The sequence below is a fragment of the Odocoileus virginianus genome, chromosome 20, assembly GCF_023699985.2.
Source record: "Odocoileus virginianus isolate 20LAN1187 ecotype Illinois chromosome 20, Ovbor_1.2, whole genome shotgun sequence".
NCBI lineage: Eukaryota > Metazoa > Chordata > Mammalia > Artiodactyla > Cervidae > Odocoileus > Odocoileus virginianus.
In genome coordinates, this window is record NC_069693.1 from 45,853,796 (window position 1) to 45,873,174 (window position 19,379).

Below are 19,379 nucleotides of genomic sequence, written 5' to 3' on the forward strand. Positions count from 1 at the left end.
GAGCCTGGCAACCGCGGGCCCAGTCCCCCAGGAAGACTCGTGATGGTGAGGGATCCAGAGTGAGTGGTGTCCTGTGACGGACGCAGTCTTCACTTCTCTTAAAATTTCCCTCAAAAACACAACCAACTGCAACTCAATCAGGGCAGACTTCCTGTAAGAAGCAAGTGGACTCAGCAACTCACGGGATGGAAGCTCTGTGCATCCTCAAAGCCCATCCTCAGGGGTGACACACGCGTCCTCTTGGGGGGATGTTCCTGTCGACACTCGCACAGCATGGAGTGTGTGAGCGTAGGTGACAAAGCTGAGAGTCAGTCCCAGCTCTGAGACCAAGCTACATGGGCCCTGGGCAGCTGCCTCCACTGTCCGGGCCCCAGTCTCCTCACTGTTAACTGTGCACAACCATGATGGTGCCGCCCACGGACCCTGAAGATGCACAAGCTCTCGGAGGCTTTTGAGGGGAGATTTCTCTTATAATCATGAGAGAGAGTTGGCGGAGGAATGATGGCCTGCCTGAGTGACGAGGAATAACACTGAGAAGGTACTGTAGGGAAGCTGGGAGCGGGAGAGTGTGGGGACAGGGAGAGGGAGAGAGAGAGAGAGAGACAGAGGGAGAGAGGGAGAGACAGAGAGAGGGAGAGAGACAGAGAGAGACAGAGATGAAGGGGGAGACGGAGGAAGTGACAGAGGGTGGGAGAGCTGGGCCACAGCTCACAGGGACTCCAGTCCCCTCCTGCTTGTGGACAGGGGTCTCAACACCCCTGCGAGGCCTTCAGAGGGACTCAGAGGTAGGGAGGCCAGCCTGCCCTCCCAATTCTTGATCAAGGGCATAAACTCAGGCTGGAGGTCCGTCCCGCAGCAGTCCATCCACGGCTCTGCCAACTGTGGAGCCTCCTGGGCAGCCTCGGCTGGTCAGGGGAACCTGACTGACACCCTCTCAAATCCTGCCTGGCTGAGCTCCATCTCAGACCCCAGAAGGACTTGGAAATTGGTCCTTAAACTGAGTGCAAGCAGCCCCAGTAACAAAGAGAAAATTCATCCCCACACAGCCCAGGTGGATCCCACAGGAAGCTGGGCCTCTGGCCCTTCCCACGCTCACACAGGAGGAGAATCATGGTGGCTTGGGGCTGGAGTCTGCCAGGAATAGACACTGCTATCGGGGACCGTGTGAACTGGGCAGCCCGGATGAGTAGCCTGTGCGGGGCACCAGTGGGGTGGAAGCAATCAGAGCTCCGCTGACTCAGTCTCAGAGCCCATATTACTGGCCCAGTGTAGTGTGACCAGCTCCTTCAGCGTCCATCCAAGCCAGCTGAGTGAGACTCACAAGAAAGTTGCAAGCAGGAAGCCATGGCAGGGGGTGGGGGCAGGGGCCTCAGGGCACCCGAGGAGCAGTCCCACCACCCGAGAGCCCAAGCCCCTCACCCCTCACGATCCTGCTGTATCCCCGCACCATCGACTCTGGGAAGTCGGGTTGGTTTGCAGAAAATTCAAGGAACTTGACAACTCTGGGCTGAACTGAGTCCTCCTGGCACCTGTGAAACAGGGTCCCTGCAGGTGCAGTCAGTTAACATGAGATCCTCATGATGGGTCCTCACCCAGTCTGACTGGTGTCCTTATAAAGAAGGGGAAATCTGGACACAGAGACAGACATGCACACAGTGAACCATAGAACATCAGAGGTACCAGCAAATGCATGTAACACACAGGAGCAAGTTAACATTGGGCAGGATATAAACTGTATTTCTCACTATAGATCATACTCAAAAAGGCTTGAAAACCAGGACTTCTCTGGTGGTCCAGTGGTTAAGACTCCATGTTCCCAATGCAGAGGGCCCAGGTTCCATTCTAGTCAGGGAACTAAGATCTCCATGCTACTTACCAAAAAAAAAAAAAAAAAGCTTGAAAGACACAGATCTGGGCAATTCTCAGTAAAACACCAGGACCATCGTTCTGATTCCCATTTGACAGGTGAGGAAACCTAGGCTTCTGAGGGGTTGGGGACAGATGGGGCTCCTGGGTCCCTGGGTGGAGAGTCCTTGCTCTGGGGTCCAGCCAAGGGAAGTGCATGACCGGCTGTGAAGGCAGGGCCTCTGGCTTGCAGCTCTGATGCCTGGTCCCCCTGCTCAGTGAGGCAGGGCTGGCCTGTGTCCCACATCTCGGCCATCTGGGGACCAGAGGGTGTGGATGTCTGGAGCTTGGAGGAGGCACTGGGTTTGAATTCCAGCTCTGTCTTCTCTGGCCTAGGAGATCATGGCCCTCAGGGACAGAGGAAAGAGCCTTAAAAGATGGCCCTCCTGCCAGCCCACAGAGGAGGGATGGTGGACGGCAGATGGCCTGCCATGCTCTCCCCTGCCTAGACCTAGGTCTCCCGCCTTTGCAGTGGGGGACAGATGGCCAGGACTTGGCCTCAATGGCCCATATCTCTCTGGGCAGGCCCTGGCTCTGACCAGCCATTCAGACCCCTGGGCCTGGGGCTGCTGCTCAGCTGGCCGTCGCTCAGCAGGTGTGGACCACAGGGGCACTTGGGATGGGAGCACCACATTTCATTCCTCAGCTTTCTCCCTGGGCAGTCTTGTTGCTTCTTCCTCTGTCTACATTCCAACTCCAGCGCCTTCTCCACCTCTGACACCTCTGCCTCCTGGTCAAGCCCCATCCTCCAACTTCTGAATCATAGCCTTTGTGCTGCACCCTCCTGTGTCTGCCACTGTCCTGGGGAGGAGACCTGTGCCTTTCCTATTCTCATCCCCTCTTGAAATAAGACCAGTAGAGATGTTCACAACGTGAGGCAGACAGTCTTGATGTGAGTTTCAAAGTAAGACAGAAGCAGTCATACTCATCTGTCTCAGTCCTGTCTGAGCAAAGACCTGCGGGAGGTGGGGAGAGGGCATGCAGCCCCTGGGGAGAGCTCCGGGCAGAGGCCCTGCAGGTGCACACACCCCGAGGTAGCCTGCCTGGCGCTCGGCTGCAGCCCCCTCTCAGAGGAGCCCTGGGCCTGTCCCTGCTTTAACCCCGCGGTCGGGCTTGCGGGGACTCAGGGCAAAGAGGCCCAGCTGCACCTGGGGGTCCTTGCTCCCGCTGGTGGGTGAGGCTCTTTGTGGGTTCTGCCCTGGGATGCTCCTCCTGCTCGGTGGGGGGAGCCAGCCCCTTCTGCAAGGGGTTGTTTTGGGCACAGGCTCCTGTGCCCGGGAGGGGCAGCGGAAGGGGGGAAGCAGGCAGCAGGTGCCACTTCTAACAGCCTTGACGGGCTGCCAGTCGCCTCTGAAATCCAGAGCACATCTGCGCTCATCAGTTGGCCAACAGATGGGTCCCGGTTTAATATTTTTGGATTCGGTTACACTGAGGGGCTGATATGAACCATACAGAGTGCAGGTGTGCGAGCAAAACAGCGTCCTGCAGCGGGCGGGGTGGGAGGAGATTGTCCTGAGGCGGGGGATGGGGACTCGCTCAGGGCAAGACCCCGGAGCCTGGCTGGAGACACTCCAGGTGCCTGTGGGCGAAGAGCCTCACTCTGCACCTTGGGTTTGATCGCGGATTTTGTTATAAGCTTCTTGCAAACTGCAGGATGCAGTAATTCCCCTGTCCATCCTGGGAGTGAGAGCGGGTGGTCAGCAGGCAGAGAGAGGCCAGGCAGGGCCAGATGGCAGTGTGGTGGCTCATGTTCCCACCAGCAACTGCTTTTGTTACTTAATCATGTCACAGGGAGGAAAGCACCCACCCACCATGCAGAGTATCTCTGGGGCCACCTTTGGGCTGGCCCCGGGGGAAGTTCCCAGGGACCTAGATAAGGCTGCCAGATGCAGCCTTGGACTTGGAGCTCCAACCGGGACCCTGCAGACAGTGACCCCATGGCAATGTGATCGTTGCCATGGAGAGACAGTGCTGTCCCGGGTCCTGGGGGACCCTGGCAGGAAGATGTCCATCCTGTGGATGAAGTCCTGAGCCAGGTAGCAGCCACCCGACTGCCCCGCCTGAGCTCTTCCTGCAGAGAACAACTTGCTTCCTCTGACAGCACCTGTTCTCTCGGCTGACCCTGGGGAAACTGAGGCTCAGGGCAGCCAGGGAGGCTGCCCAAACCACAGCCGAGCAGGCCAGGGCTGCAGACCCCATGAGTTGAGAGCAAAGCTGTGTGCTTCACTGGCTTGTGGTGTTGTGTTCCTCGCAGGCCCGATGGTCTTACAAAAACCAGCTCACTCTGTGCAGATCCCCTTGTCCATAGGCATCCCAGGGCCCCCGAGACTGCAGCTAGGTGTGAGGTCCTCAAGAGGTGGCGCTCAGAGAGGACTCCCTGCCCTCGGGCTCTGTCCAGCTGGGAAGGAAGACTGACACGTTGTACACATACACACACACACACACGTAACGAGAATGAGTGCACGCAGGCCTCCCAGACCTGGTACAGGGGAGGCTGTAGTTCACATTTTCCTTCCTTCATTCATTCAGCGAGCACTTATCGATCACCTGCTGTATGCCAGACCTGGCTCCAGGGGCATGGGACATCAGTGAAGAGACAGACGCCTGCCCTCCATAAACACAAAGTCCCTATGTGGTGTGTGAATTAATAGCTAATGAAATCAGAGGACTCTTCATTTGAAAAGGAAGAATTGAGATTTTCAGGGAAAATAATGAAAGCTAATCTTTTTTGGGGGGCTCTTAGTAGGTGGCAGGCAATAGGAGGAAAGTATCCTTCTGTTGGTCTGAGGGTCCTCGTTGTACTGAGAAGTAGGGTCTCCCGAGGGTGCCCAGCAGCAGGCAGTGTCCAGCTGGAGAGAAGGAAACACCCCTGGGCATCGGTCAGGGGGTGCACCTCCTCTGGCCTCTTGGCCAGGATAAGAAGAACATGTCTGCTTTGCAGCTGTGAGTTTGCTCCTCAGCCCCTGGATACAAGAAACAACTCACACTTTGTCTACATCCCAGCGGAGCTGTCCTGAGCCACTTGCCAGGACAGGGCCCTCGTCAGTTTAGCTGTCTTGTTCATGTCAAGGTCCAGAGAAGGGACCACACACTGTTGTTGAAGTACCCCTCAACACACCCTGGGCCCCACACAGGCCTGAGTGCTGAGCACCAGCAAGACCAGTCCTCCTCCCTGCCCTCCTAAACCCACCTCTGCCCCACCCTCAGGGAAGCTCCTCCTCTCCTCCTGGTCCTGCAAGCCCTGCCTCCTCTGGGCCCTGGCTGCTATCCCCTCCCTCTCAAGTGCACATGGCCAGCTCTTCCCCTCCCAAAGGCAGGGACCTCATGGGATGTTCTCAGCCTCCTTTGCATCTAGGCACAGCCACAGTTTAACCAATAAGCTGGAAGGGAGGAACTCTCTGAAAAATTTCTGAGAAAGATTTTTCTCCCTGGCTCCTTTTCTTCTTTGAATGAAGTGGTCACAAGCTGTGATGGTTGGAGCTACAACCACCATTGTGGAACCATGAGGCAACAAGCCAGGGGCCAACAAACAAGCGAACACTCAGGATGGCAGAGCATGAGGACTGGGAGAGCCGGGGTCCCTGATGATAACATCAACTTACTGCACCTAATCCAGCACCACTTTCTCCAAGTTTCCAGAGAACTAGTGCGTGCGTCTGTTAAACCACTGTTAGCTGAACATCCTGTTACTTGAAGCTGAAAGCATCTCCAGGAAATGCAAAGCATAGAAACTGTGAATTCCCAGGCTCGACCTGGTCCTCTGCCAGCCCTGCTTGGAGGCCAGTGGAGAAGAGATAGAACCTGGAGATGAGGACAGAACAGCCCCACCACTCACTGCCTGGTGACCTTGGGCCAGTACTGAAACCACCCCCACTGGGCCTCTGCTTACCCATTAAAAAAAATTATTATTAAAAAAAATTATTTTTGGCTGTGTTGGGTCTTCACTGATCCATGAGGGCTTTCTCTAGTTGTGGTGAGTGGGGGCTACTCTCTAGCTGTGGTGCACAAGCTTCTCATTATGGTGGCTTCTCTTGTTGCAGAGCACAAGCTCTAGCTACATAGGCTTCAGCAGTTGTGATGCTCAGGCTCAGTAGTTGTGGCACACGTGCTTAACTGCTTTGTGTCATGTGGGATCTTCCTGGACCAGGGATTGAACCTGTGTCCCCTGCACTGGCAGGCAGATTCTTAACCACTGCACCACCAGTGAAATTGGAGGGGGGCCAGCACCGACCCCTGCTGACCCCAAGCCCCCTCCAGCATACCCCAGTCTGGAACAACTGCCCTGAGCTTTGCCAGCTCCAAGGGCTTTGCCAGCTTGAATCAGCCATGACCCCACAACTGTAGCAGAGGAGAGCTGAGTTGGCCATAGAGAGGCAGGTGATGGCCCCTCTAGGGGTGTGGACTTCCTAAAGACTGCCAAGAGCCAGCCTGGAGATGAGCACTAGGCAGCTTGATCAGGGCCGAGATGGGAGGGGGAGTCAGGGATGAGTCATGAGTGGACACCCCCACCCCTAGTCCAGGATGAATCCTGGGAGTTCCCTGACTCCCAGGCTGCCCTCGAGCTTTGCTGGAGGAGTCTGGTCTGGTGGTGGGGAGGAGCATGAATCCTGAGGTCCTCCCTGCAGCCAAAGAGGCAGCCAAACCCGCCTGTTCCCATGACAGGCCATCTGGTTTACCCACAGGGCCACACCTGGCCGTTCCCCTGGACTAGGTCAGAGCCATGAGTGAGGAAAGGTAACCAGGCTGCTGCCCCATCTCACCCTCAGGCCCCCACTGGACAGATGGGGAAAGTGAGGCTGGGGAGGCTCAGACGCTCCGGAGCCAGGTGGAGCCTCCCTCCCCGCCGAGTGAGGGAGGGGGGCAGCTGAAGAGGCGCCAGATGGCCCGGATTCCCGGCTTCTGCAGAGACGCCGGGAACAAGACCTCATCTCTCAGCTACTCTCGCAGCTGAAAATATTTACATCCAAATACGTCCCAGTGCGTCATATTTTTGCCTCAAGCCAGTCTGGGAGTCTGTCCCTACCACCTGGGAGGCTGTGAGGCCTGCTGAGGAAGGGTCTTGCCTTTCAGGGGAGCTGATGTGTCTTACCAGAGGCCGGCATTAAGGAACAGGGACCTGAGAGGGGCCCCAGAAACGACCTCGGGGTTCTGAAAGGATGACCTGCCAAGTGCCCTGACCTCGGGGTCTTTAGAAGCAGCTGGCTCTGCTCGAGGGGCTCCCCGCAGAAAAGGTGGGAAGAGCCTGTGTGGATTCGAGGGTCCGCAAGGCTCTTGACTTCCTCCCAGGAGATTTGCCAACCTCGAGACTTCGCATCCTCGAAGCAAGACTGTCCTCCGCGCCTCACTGCATGCGATGTGTTACTTTTACTGTGGTTTCTTGTTTTGCTGTCCTTCCTCTCGAGGTGTCCTCAGACCTGTAAGGGCAGGACCTGGCCTCATTCGCCCCAGCACAGAGAGCAGCATCCAGCTGCAGTAGGTGCTCGGCAGGTGCATGTGCAACGCGTGGACCACCGAGTGTGGTGCAAGCTCCTGCAGACCCTCGGCTGCCGGGATGACCAGTGAGACGGCCATGCCTTCTGGGCTGTGCAGCAGACTGAGAGCAGCAGAACGCTGTCTCCTCTGAGTGCTGGAGGCAGGGAGGCCAGAATCAAGGTGTCCACAGGTTGCGCTTCACCTAGAGGCTCCAAGAGGCTTCTGGGCCACACTGTGTCCCCCCCGCATATTGGTAGGTTGAAGCCCTGAGCCCCAGTGTTTCAGAATGTGACTGTATTTGAAGATGAGGCTGCTGGGATGGTGCTGATCCAGTCTGACCAGTGTCCTTTTAAGAAGAGGGGACTTGGATGCACAGAGAGATGTGGGGCCTGCAGACACACAAACATGCAGCTGGATGGTTACAGCAGCTTTATTCAGTCCCCAAAACTTGGAAGCAACCAAGATGTCCTTCAAGGTGAATGGATAAAAAGTCTGTGCTTCATCCAGACAGTGCAATATTACTCAACACTAAAAATAAATGATCTGTCAAGCCATGAAAAGATAGGGAGGAGCCTTAAATGCAAGTTACTAAGTGAAGAAGCCAATATGAAAAGGCTACAGACTGTGTGATTCCAACTCTAAGACATTATGGACAAGGCAGAATTATGAGACTGTGAAAGGATCAGTGGTGGCTAGGATTTGGGGGAAGTGGGGATGAACAGGTGGAGCACAGAGGACTTCTAGGGCAGTGAAGCTGCTCTACATGTGACTATAATGGTGGGTACAGGTCATTATCCACTTGTCCAAACCCATGGAATGTACAGTACCGGGAGGGACCCTGGTGTAGACTGTGGGCTCTGGGTGATTGTGGTGCAAGTCCATCTGTTGTAATCAAAGTACCACCTGGTGGGACTGATAATGGGAGAGGCTGTGAGTGTGGAGGGACAGGTGCTTGATTTTTCTGTGAACCGAAAATGACTCTAAAAAGTAGTCTATTTAAGAGAAAAAGACCCAGCCCCACAGAGATGGCCTTCTAGTGGAGGGACAGGCAATAAACAACATGAGTGAGAAAATCTCACCTGGAGGTGGTGCCAACCCCAAGGCTGGAGGGAGAGGAGAAAAGGGGGCAAAGGGAGGAACAATGACATCTGTGCCCAGTGGAGTAAGTTTGGTCCCAGTGGAGTTAGGACCCCACTTCACCGAGGACCCCAGCCCTCCCTTCCCCACACCTGGTCTCTGCTCCTCGCCAGCCCCCACCCTTCTCAACGGGGTCGAGCCTGGACAAGGTTGTTCATCTCTGGGGATGAGAAACTGAGGCTCAGAAGGGAAGACTGTCACCTCTGCGTGACCCTAACCCTCCCGGGGACCCACCCACCCACCTTCCTACAGAGCGCATCCCCTGAGTCATGGGGAGCTGCCCACGACTTTAATTCTTTCTGGATCAAACACAGCACCAGATTTGCTGCCTCATGTCTGGTGGGCTCAGAGGAAATGCAGTGAGAGCTGAGTGCTGAGATGGGGGTGGACACGGCTTCTCTGCAGGCAGGCAGCCTGGGGCGTGGGGATGAGTGGTGCCCTGACACGGGAAACCTCAGCCCACAGTCAGAGAGAAACCAAGACCGGACAGGGCCGACCCCACCCTCCACCTGGGGCTCCTCAAAGGGAAAGTGGCCTCAGGGAGGGGCCTTCCCCTTTGCAGCTTGGCTGCTCAAGGGAGCAGAGTGGGCAGCTCCCCACGACTCAGAGGATGAGCTCTGCAGGCGGGTGGGCGGGTCCCTGGGAGAGTTGGGGTCACGCAGAGGTGACAGTCTTTCCTTCTGAGCCTCAGTTTCCCATCCCCAGAGATGGACAGCCTTGCCCAAGCTTGACCCTGTTGGGAAGGGTGGGGGCTGGCGAGGAGCAGAGACCAGGGGTGGGACAGGGAAGGCTGGGGTCCTCAGTGCAGCAGGGTCCTTACCCAGCCTGCCCAGCTTCCCCAGCCACTCTCCAGGTCTGACTGGACCCAGCCTGGTACCAGACCCCAGACCCGTGCACCAGGCTGCTGAGTCTCTGGGTGACAGTGATGGTGAGGGTGTTTGGGTCAGGTGCAATGCACACCAGGGAACCATCTCAGCACTGAGTCAGAGCGACTGGACTGTCACTGCTAGCACTCTTGTTTCCATCCTCAGACTCTGTCCTCACCGGCCTCAGCCCAAAGCCCCCGTCCTGCTTGTTGAGCAGGCAATGTTCAGGGCAAGAGGAGCAGCATGGCTTCCCCCACTCCACACCACCTCCGGGCTCAGGAGGCCCACGCTGACCCAGCACAGACTACCGAGCCCTGGTCCCCAAACTCAGAGGATGCTACACCATGCCTCTACCTCCTGGCACCTGAGCCTGCAGCACCCCTCTAGGGGCCAGGTCTCCAAAGGCAACCCACTAAGGTTCTTGGGCCTCTGGACCCACTTCTCCTGAACTGGTTGGACCACTGGGGTTGGAGGTTGAGGAGAGGTGGTCATTCCTTCTGTCTTCTTCATGCAGGTGGGGAGTGGAGTCCTGAGGGCCGATGGAATTCATGCCTGGGAGGTTATAGAAGGATGGGGGGCATCCAGAGATGGCATGTGCGCACACACTCAGCCTTCCATCACACTTAAGTGGATCCTGGGCTGCACGCCAAGGACACAGCCATCACCAAGAAGGGTGAGGTCTCCACCCTGGGGCTGCTCTCCTGCTGTCCACGGAGGCTGGCTCACAGCAACCACAATCCAAGGTGCTAATGCTGTGATGGGGCATCCAGGACTGTGGAGGCACAGGAGGGGCGCTTCCTGAGGGCTCTGAGGGATGTGTAGGAGTTTGCCAGGGGAGGACCGGTCTGTGGGAGGAGCTGGGGAAGATCAGAGATAATGAAAGCACTTTGGGGAGAAAAGCAGGTCCTATGAGAGAGATAGCTGTCGAGGGGAAAGGAGTAGAACAAGGTGGTATCCAGGGTCACTTTGGGGTTCATCCTGGGGCCTTGGGCAGCCACTGAAGGTTTATGAAGAGGAATGAAGAGAATGAAGAATGAAGAGGACTTGAATGACAACCATGCGATTTGGGCAGACCTTCCTACTGCGGTGTGGGGGTGGGGGGCAGGAGCCAGGAGGCTGAGAGGAGGGAGGAGGTCTCTGCAGACAGTGAAAGCGGGGGACAGAGGGAGGGTGAGTAGGGGAGGGAAGCCCCCACTCCCGAAGGGCTTCCCTGGGCAGGGTCCTGAGCTGGACAAGCAGAATTCTCAGGGAATCTGACTGGAGCTCTGTTCAGGATGAGCTTTCTGGTGACAGCACACCCACAGGGACTTCAGCCAACCTTGACGGAGCAGGATCTCCATGGAGTGGTTTCAGTGAACCCGCACCGCAGCCTGTGAGGTGGGCCCTGTGGTCCTCTTATTTTCTAGTTGAGGAAACTGAGGCCTAGAGAGGTTCAGTAGCTGGCCCAAGAGCATCCAGCAAAGACAGCTAACATGGGAGTGTGACCCTGGGGGTCTCTGACTCTGGAAGCCTCCATGTGGCAGGTTCACTGGGGCTAGAAGGCTCTGACTGAAGCACTGGATGGGAGGGGTCCTCAACATAAGCTAGAACAGTGGTTCTTTATTAAGGAAGAGGGGTCCATGAACTTGGCTAAGGAAAAAATTACAGGGTTTTCCCTGGTTGTTCAGTGGTTAAGAATCCATCTTCACTGAATGGGATGTGTGTTCAATCCCTGTTCAGGAAACTAAGATCCCACCTACCTGCCATAGATCAAGTAAGCCTATGCTCTACATCAAAAAACCCCACATGATGCAATGAAGATCCTGCATGCTGCAGCTAAGACCCAGCACAGCCAAATAAATAAACATGTATAAAAAAAGAGATTACACCTATACTTCACTAACCTCTAACCAAAGTGTAGCATTTCCTTTTACCATGAACACAGGTGTGTCAGCCATTCCTGTGAGCTCGGCATGGACAGACTCAGCTGCGTTTGTCACGTTTGTAGGTCAGCAGCAGCCAAGTAGCAGGAATTTCACGGGGTTCAACCTAGCGTCTTGTATTTTGGCTGCTGTGACATCTGATGTCACAGTTCTCACTCACAGCTACGGTAAATAGAGAAGCATGTGTATTACTGCATCAGAAAGATCTTAACAGTTTGGCATCTGTATTTGGATGAAAGGAGTTTCCTTTGTACTTCTGTGAATGTATCCGTGTTCCCAACAACATTGCTTGGAGATGAGGCTCATGGGTCTCACCAGACACCACAGGTGCCCACAGCACCAGAGGGTCCGGATGCCAGCTCAGTCTCCTCTCACTGGTCTCTGCATGGGTTCCAGCCTCTGGCCCCCAAAGACAGAGCTCCTCCTGCCAATAAGTGCTGACTGCCTCCAGGAGCCCCGGAACCTGGCCTCGTGTGCGGGATTCCCACTTATCAACCCAGGATGCAAGTGGCCCTTTCCTGTGGCCCTGAGTTTGCTCTATGACACTCTGACTGGGGAGTGGTGGGCCAGGGGTCCAGCCCTGGACTGGCTTCACCTGTCTGTCCTGTGTGAGCGCACCACCACCATCAGGCCACATTTCATTCCAGACCTGGAAGCAGAGGTTGGCCACCTGCCAGGCCCTGGGTTGAAGAGTGCTGGGCTGTCCTGGCTCCCCTGTAGCTCACATCTCCCCATTGGGCCTTCTCCGGGGCTGTCCTGTGTCTCATATCCCTCTCTGGGGGGCTTTGTGGTTGGGAATGTCACCCCTGTGAGTCGCAGTCCCTGCTCTCTAAAGCACAGCTTACCTAAGATTTGCATAGAATTGTGTTTCCACTGGTCCATCCACCAGTCACCCATCTTTCCCTCCAACCGTCCTCCTGCGAGCCATCCATGCACCACCCACACATTCCTCCATCCACCCAACCATCCTCCTGTGATCCATTCATCTACCCAACTATCCATCCATCCATCACTTATCTACACACCCATTCATCCATCCATCCATAAATCCATCCATCCACCTCCCATTGAGTCATTCATTCACCCAGAAGTCATGGGGCTCCTACAGGACAGGAAAGGAGACAGAAATAAGACACCCATCCTAGTGACTTCCCTGCCCCCTCTGCCCAGTGGCCTCTCACCACTGGCCTCTCCTGACCTCCCTCCAGCACGCTGACCATCCTACAGAATCCTGAAAGCCTGGAGCTGTGACCACCTCAGGGCCCTTCTATCTGGAATGCATTTCCTTTCACTCTCCAGGGGCAGCTCTGATCCCTGAGACACAGCTTCCAAATCACCTCCCCTGATTGCCCCATGGGCCACATCTCTTAGGGGCTTATTGGTTGAATGTCTGCCTCCCGAGGGGGAGAAGGCCCCTTGCCCCCTCCCCGCCACACCGGGTGCTGGCAGCCGTGGCCTCCGGAGGGAGCAGCCCCACCCCCCTTACTGCAGCCGCTTCCTCCTGGGCGCCTTATCTCCCGGGCCGCCCAGCTCCAAAAGCCGCAACCAACGTCTGCTTCCCCACAAGACCCAACTGCCCGGCCCAGGGGGAGTGGGGAGCAGGCGAATACTCCAGAGATGGCCACCAAGGGTGGTGTGGCACCCGCTCCCCATTCGTGGACAACTTTCTTCTATTTCAACTCAACCTCTGTCAGCCCCGCTGATCAGAAAACCAGGCAGGATGAGAGGCCCCTCATGAAAGTGGAAGTGTCCCATCTGGGGTGCCCCACAGGTGCAAGGTGCCCTGAACATCTGCCCAGAGCCAGGGTGGGGACTGCCTTCACACGGGAGGGGCCTGCGTCTCCCTAAAACCCTCTCACTCCCCAGCTTGGAGAGGTCCCACCATCTGCAGCCTGGAAAATGGGGTGACACAGGGCTCCAGTAGCAGTGAGGGGTCACAGCTGCACCGTGGACCACGAGGCAGGCTGTGCCCGGCATCTTCCACAGCCTCCACCCTGAGCGGCCTGGGAGCTGGGACCACCGTGATCAGGGCGCCATGCACACAGAGGAAACTGGGTTGGGGGTGGGAGAGGTGGTGGCCAGTGTGACCCTAGATCCCACCCTGACTTGGAGCAGGGCAGACCAGGAGGGGCCGTGACGACGGCAGAGACGTCGGGGACTGGGCCCTGGCTCCCAGGACCGTCCTCTCGATCTGAACCCTGGGGACTCAGGGCAGCCCGGCCTGCAGGGGATGTGCACGTGGCGGCCCCTTCCAGGAACAGACAGGGTCTGTGCTGCACAGGCTCTAGAAGGATACCCACCTGGGGAGACAGTGCCTCTGGGGAAAGACAGCATTAGGGGCATGGATGGGGTTCTCATTGGCTGCCCTGCGCCCTCTGCACTGCTTGGAATGCTCCCCATGGGCAGGAATTACCTAGAAATTCAATTCAGCTTATCAAAATTCATGAGCTCTGGGGTTGAGGGCTGCACACCTCTGGCCAGTCGGAGACCCTGAGCCTACACAAAGTTTGGGTCCCCAGGGACTGATTGACAGGCCAGTGGAGGGCAAGGGGCACGCTGTCTCCTTCAAGGGGTCTTCCCATGGTGGTCACCACCTTCACCAAGTGACTGCATGCCTGTGCACAGCTGCACCTCCTCTGTGCTGGGTGAGGGGTCTGAGACATCTGCGTCTAGTCTGAGAGGTGAGTGAGGGCCCTGGCGTGCTTTCTGTCATCCCTCAGACTGGGGAGCAGCCTCATGCTCTCAGCAAATTCCACCTGTGAGTCTGAATTGACTGTTCCCCAAGGTGTCCATCAGGAAATGGGGTGAGGGTCTCCAAAGAGACCCCAGCCAGGAGGACAAACTCAGAGAGGGGGGTTCCTTGCCCAGCCCAGTGGGCAGCACTTTCAGGGTGGGTGGGAGCCAGGACCTCCAGGCTGCAGGGGAAAGCCTGAGTGCAGGGGGCTGGCCAGAGTGGCAGGACCAGGATCAGACCAGGGCTGACCCAGAAGTCAGGTTCAAGGTTACGAGTGAGGCCCACGAACAGCTGGCACTGGGAAGAGGGCCCTGGGGGAAGTCTGGCTGAGGTCAGGAGAGGGTGGAGACCCCTGGACCGCCGCAGGCTGCAGGCTGGGCCAGGCCAGAGGGGAGATAGGCAGGCCGGACTGGGCTGGGAGGCTTGGCCAGGGTGGACATTGCCCTTCTGTTGTTGATCGGCACCCTCACGCCCCCCTGTACCAACCCAGGTCAAGGAAGCACGCCCAGCGGGCCAGGCTCAGGGTGGGTGGAGTGTCACCGGCTGGGCTGGAGGAGGAAGTTGTTGGGAAGTCAGAACGGAATTGCCGTGAGGGGAGGCCAGGCAGGGCCGGGCCCAGATGGTTCCTGTTGAGGAAGCAGTGGGCACAGCTGCACGACTGCTCCCTGGCCGGCCGCACTATCACGGTGACACAGCTGGCTGCCTCGCCGCAGGCTGCAGGCGACCTCCCCCACCGGCGCCTCCCCAGGCCCGCCCTGCATCACATGAGCCCCTGCGGCCGCCCGCCCCTTCCCCAGGCGGCTGCAAGAAGGCCTGAAGCAGTCTGGGGGACAGAGACCTCCAGTTCAGAGGAGCCCAGGCTGGCCGAGGCCTGCGTCTTTCCCTCGAGGGCCCACGAGGTTGAGAGGGGCATTGAGCGTGAGGCTCACCAGGCTCCACACCGCTGCCCACCACAGGGCTGCCCACCTCCCACCTCAGCAGGATTCAGATTCCTGAACCCACCCTCTGGCTCCATGTCCCGGGCGTCCCCCGTGCTGGACAGTGGGCCCTCGGCATCCACCAGCTGTTCAACACCCCGGGGTCCCAGGAAGGGCGGTCCAGGTAAGGGGATGGGACCAGTTTGGGGGTCAGGGGTGGCGCTGAGCAGGTGGCATGAGGCAGCGACATCTCCTTGCTGTGCTTCCCGGCCTGTTGACTCATGTCCGACATCAGCACAGCCTCCCGCCAGGCACAGACCTGTGCAGCTGGGGCAGGTGGCCAGGGAGGACCAGCAGGTGCCAGGCCTATGGGTGGGCCCCAGTAGGCCCCACCCCGAGGCACACGCTGGAGGTGGAGGCTGTTCAGTGAGCAGGGCCCCAGGAGTCGGCGAGAAAAGTGGTGTGCAGAGTGCTGGGGGTCAGAGACTTGAAGGTCAGAGGAAGAAACCGAGGCCAGATGGAAGGGGGCTGGTCCAGGGCCCCAGGAGCGAGTGGTGGTCCAGGACCTGCTCCGCCCCTACTGAGGAGCAACCTGCCAGGGCTCCCACCAGCGGAGCCAGGGAGAGGTGGTCGCACAGGGAGGACCTCCAGGGGCTGCTGACTGGGGGGTCTAGGAGGCTGTGGGCCCAAGCTGCGGGATCACCTGCCTGGCTCTCTTGGGACTCAGGGGCCCACGGAGCTGCACACAGGAGGCCCTGCTCACCAGCCATAGCCACGTGGCCACGGATTATAAACACAGATCCGCAAGTCTCATTGCAGTCGCCTGCAGAGCGCAAGCAGGCCTGAGTCACCCCAGCACCCCAACCCCAGACAGCCCATCTCCCCTGCAGAGGGACCACCTGCCCTAAGCGGGTCCCCACCTGCCCCAGCCAGGGACCTGAGGGCCAGCTCCACTGGGCACTGAGCACATCCAGGACTGGGGCCACGGGGTGCGCAAGGCCCGCCTCTCCACATAGTCACTAGCTTGCTGCGGGTGATTCAAAGATGTTACCAGGGAGGTGCCAGTCACCATCCTGGAATATGGCCACCCTGCCCTTGGGCTGACCACAGCCTCTGGTCCCGTCCAGTTCTAGCTGCGACCACACAGCTGCCCCTCCCTCCCTGGGGTGGCCCTGCCTGACCCCCACTGTCCTGGGACCACTCGTCGCTCCTCACCTGGGACCAGTCCCTCTTCACCTGGGTCTCAGTTTCCTTGTGTGTCAGGCCCCATCCTTCGGCTCCATGAAAGGATCAAGAAGCAGCTTCGCAAAGCCGGAGTGGGGAGGGGGTAGCATCGTGGCTGTGTTCAGATGGATGGCAGTGTGTCCGCGTGGAAGGGGTCTGAGGCCGGGAAATGTGATGCACTTGCTGAGCTCACAATGTCACGTCAGGTGTTGGGCTACAGGCCTCTGAAGCAGAGCCCCAGCCACCCCATCCTCAGCGCATCTCACCTAGGGGGCTTCAGGGGGATGAGGGAAAGCAGTGGGTGTTTGGCTCATGCGTCGAGCTGGGGGCTTGCCTGGGCATGGGGTCCCCGTCCTGGGACTCCGGCTTTTAGGAACTTGTGGCCCACTTCTCTAAATCACCTGGCCCCATGGGACAGACACAGACACGCAGGGAGACATCCAGCTCCCCATGCCCCCTAAAGGGGCAGATGCTGGGCCCCCAGGTGCCGGACACCTCTACCACGGGAAGTGGCAGGTGGGCTAGGCTGGAGTCCATGGGAGCCGGGGGGTCCAGGACAGGCCATGGGTCAGTGGGTCCATCTTCCAGGCTTCCCAAGAGTCTGTGGAAAGTTTTGAGATTCCAAATGTCAAGTAGCACCTAAACAATTAAAAGAATACTGAGTAATATCTTCTGAAGCTGAGTCTGTCTGTCTGAGAACATGCACGAACCCTGCGCTGCCCTCCTGCTGGTAGGAAGCGGGGGCGGGGCCAAGGGCGGGGGGTGAGGGGGTGGAGAGACCCAGGGACAGACCCACCTCTGCCAGTGCGTCCCCGAGGTGTGTGCGGTTACAGCAGCAGACAGAAAGGAACAGTGCTGGTTGGGGGGGGGGGGGGGGTGTTCACTGCACTCAGGCTTATTAGGTGCCCGACTTCCCTGGCAGTCCAGTGGTAAGACTCCATATTCCACTGTGGGGGCTAAGACTTGCACATGCCACAAGGTGCGGGCAAAAAAAGAGCCAGTTGTTTGTGCTAGGAGCTGAACCCCAAAAAGAGAGGTGGAGTCAGCACATTGGCAGTGGTGCCTCGGGCAAAGGAGGCTCAGGGACGGTGCCTGAAGGGGAAACTGAGTCAGGCTTGTTCATGTCACCTGAGAGGGACAGGTGGGACCCAGGTGGAAGATCTGCAGGGAGGCAGGGAGTGTACCGTCACCAGAGCGTCCAAGTGAGGCAGCTTCGTGGAGGGCGCCATCCTGCAAGCCTTGTGTCACCTGGTCACAGGAGTGGGGTTCAGAGGTCACCACTGTCACCAAGTGTCTTGCCCTCCCTCCCCTGTTCCCCTCCTCCTGACCCCGCCACCCCCCACCCCCAACCACAAGCACTTCTTTGAAACATTCGCTATCAGGAATCACCCTCTCTGCTGTATTCATTTCCTGGGAAGGCTGTAACAAATCACCACATATGGGTGAATTACAACAGAAATCTCCTCCTTCCGATTCTGGAGGCCAGAGTCTGAAACCAGGAGGGTCACAGGGCCGAGCTCCCTCCAGAGGCTCCAAGGGAGGGTTCTACCTGTCTCTTCCAGCTCTTGGGGGCTCCAGGCATCCTTGGCTTGTGGCCACCTCCCTCCCTTCTCTGCCCCCATCTTAATGTGGCCTCTACTCCTCTTCTGAAAAGGACAGTGGTTTTTGAATCTAGGGCCACCCCATTCCAGGTGACCGAGCTCCAACCATCCTGTCTGTGCTCCAGGCGGCAGGACTGGGGCAAAGGAGCCCAGGGCCTGCAGGGCCGCCTCTGGCACAGCCAGGCCCAGGGCTTGGGCTTGTGGCCTCCAGCTGCCAAGGGGGTCAGGGAGCCTTGAGGGCTTCACCCTGCAAAAGGGGAGCCAGATTATCAGAATCCCACGTGTTCTCTGCCCCACTGCCCGCCCGCCACCCCACTTTCCAATCAGCCGAGGCCCTTGGCCACACTTTCAGGGCTGTCAGGAGACAGACAGCTATGGACACTGGGGAGTTCACACTGGGAGGGCCCAGGGCATCTGGGATTGGCATGTGCCTGGGTGGACAGCAGAATCCACAGCCCCTCTGTGCAATGTGGGACTGAGGACCAAGCCCCACATCCATCTGCGTCTCTGCGCAAAGTACTGCGAGCGATTTGTCCTTTGACTTCTGTACCATTGCCTCACGTGGGACGGCTGTCCTATGCCTGCTCTGTTCACATCCTGCAGGGCTTCCTTCCCTTCCCCAGGCCCGTCTCCACTTCTTGTTGACCACATGGTGCTGGGGGCTCCCGTGTCAGGATATCGGCTCAGGGCTGCCAAGCCCCATGTGAGGTTGTGATTGCCATCACAGAAGAAGATACCAAGGTTCCGAGGGGCACGCAGCAGGCAAGAGCAGAGGCAGGCTTGGACCCGGCTCTACTGACCCTACAGGATGGATGCAGGGCCAGATGGGAGTGGGGACCCATTACGGTGGAAGGAGCCCTGGACACCTGCCAGATCAGTTGGTCCTGGCAGGAAACTGCTTGCATGACCACTGGGCAACAGTGTGGACAGTTTGAAGAGAAACTACTGACACAGATCAAACAGAGTCGCCTGGCCAGCCCAGAACTCTGGGGGACACTCCTTGACCTGAGGGGTGGGAAGGGAGGAGGGGAATGAGCTGAGAGAGGGGCCAGGAGAGGAATGGAGTAGGAGAGCCCTGGAGAGAGGACAGCAGGACAAACACCCGTGTGTTCCCTCCATGCCCATCTCCTAGGGCCTCCTGACCTGCCCCAGGCCAGCCTCCAGAGCAGAGGAGCAGGGGTGCAGCTTGCCCCCATTCCCTCATGCCCTGTGTCAAGACCCAGCGTAAGTCTGGGGAGGGAGGGCTGCACTCCACCCCAGGTCCTGGGAGGAGTGCATTACCCCTAGTTTAAATGTGGAGCACTCTTTCCCTGAGACCTGCAGTTTCCACGCTGTCCCATCCCACAAGCCTGGGGGCAAGACTTCTGGGGGGCAGCCAGCAGGAGGACTCCAGCGACCCATGTCCTCCCCACCCATTAGACAACAAATTAAAACTTCAGAAGACAGAGCTGGGGACAGGAGTGATGCCCAGGGGACAGGGTGCAATCCAGGCCAACTTCCTGAAGGAAGTGGTCCCTTGGCGGGTAGCTAGAGGAGGCAAAGACTTTCACTTCTCAAAGTGTCTTGACTGAAAAGAAAGGCATTGGTGTTAACCTCTCACA

At 57.9% G+C, this 19,379-nt stretch overlaps 1 protein-coding gene across 3 annotated transcripts in view; it reads left to right on the plus strand.

The window, feature by feature from the left end:
* Nucleotides 1-14,810: 14,810 nt before the first annotated feature.
* Nucleotides 14,811-19,379, plus strand: part of CBFA2T3 (CBFA2/RUNX1 partner transcriptional co-repressor 3) — an 83,076-nt gene continuing 78,507 nt past the window's right edge. For all 3 annotated transcript variants that reach the window (XM_070451405.1, XM_070451403.1, XM_070451404.1), the window contains exon 1: nucleotides 14,811-15,137. In XM_070451405.1, coding sequence (XP_070307506.1) covers nucleotides 15,050-15,137 — 88 coding nt within the window. In that variant the 5' untranslated portion in view covers nucleotides 14,811-15,049. The remainder of the gene's footprint in view (nucleotides 15,138-19,379) is intronic.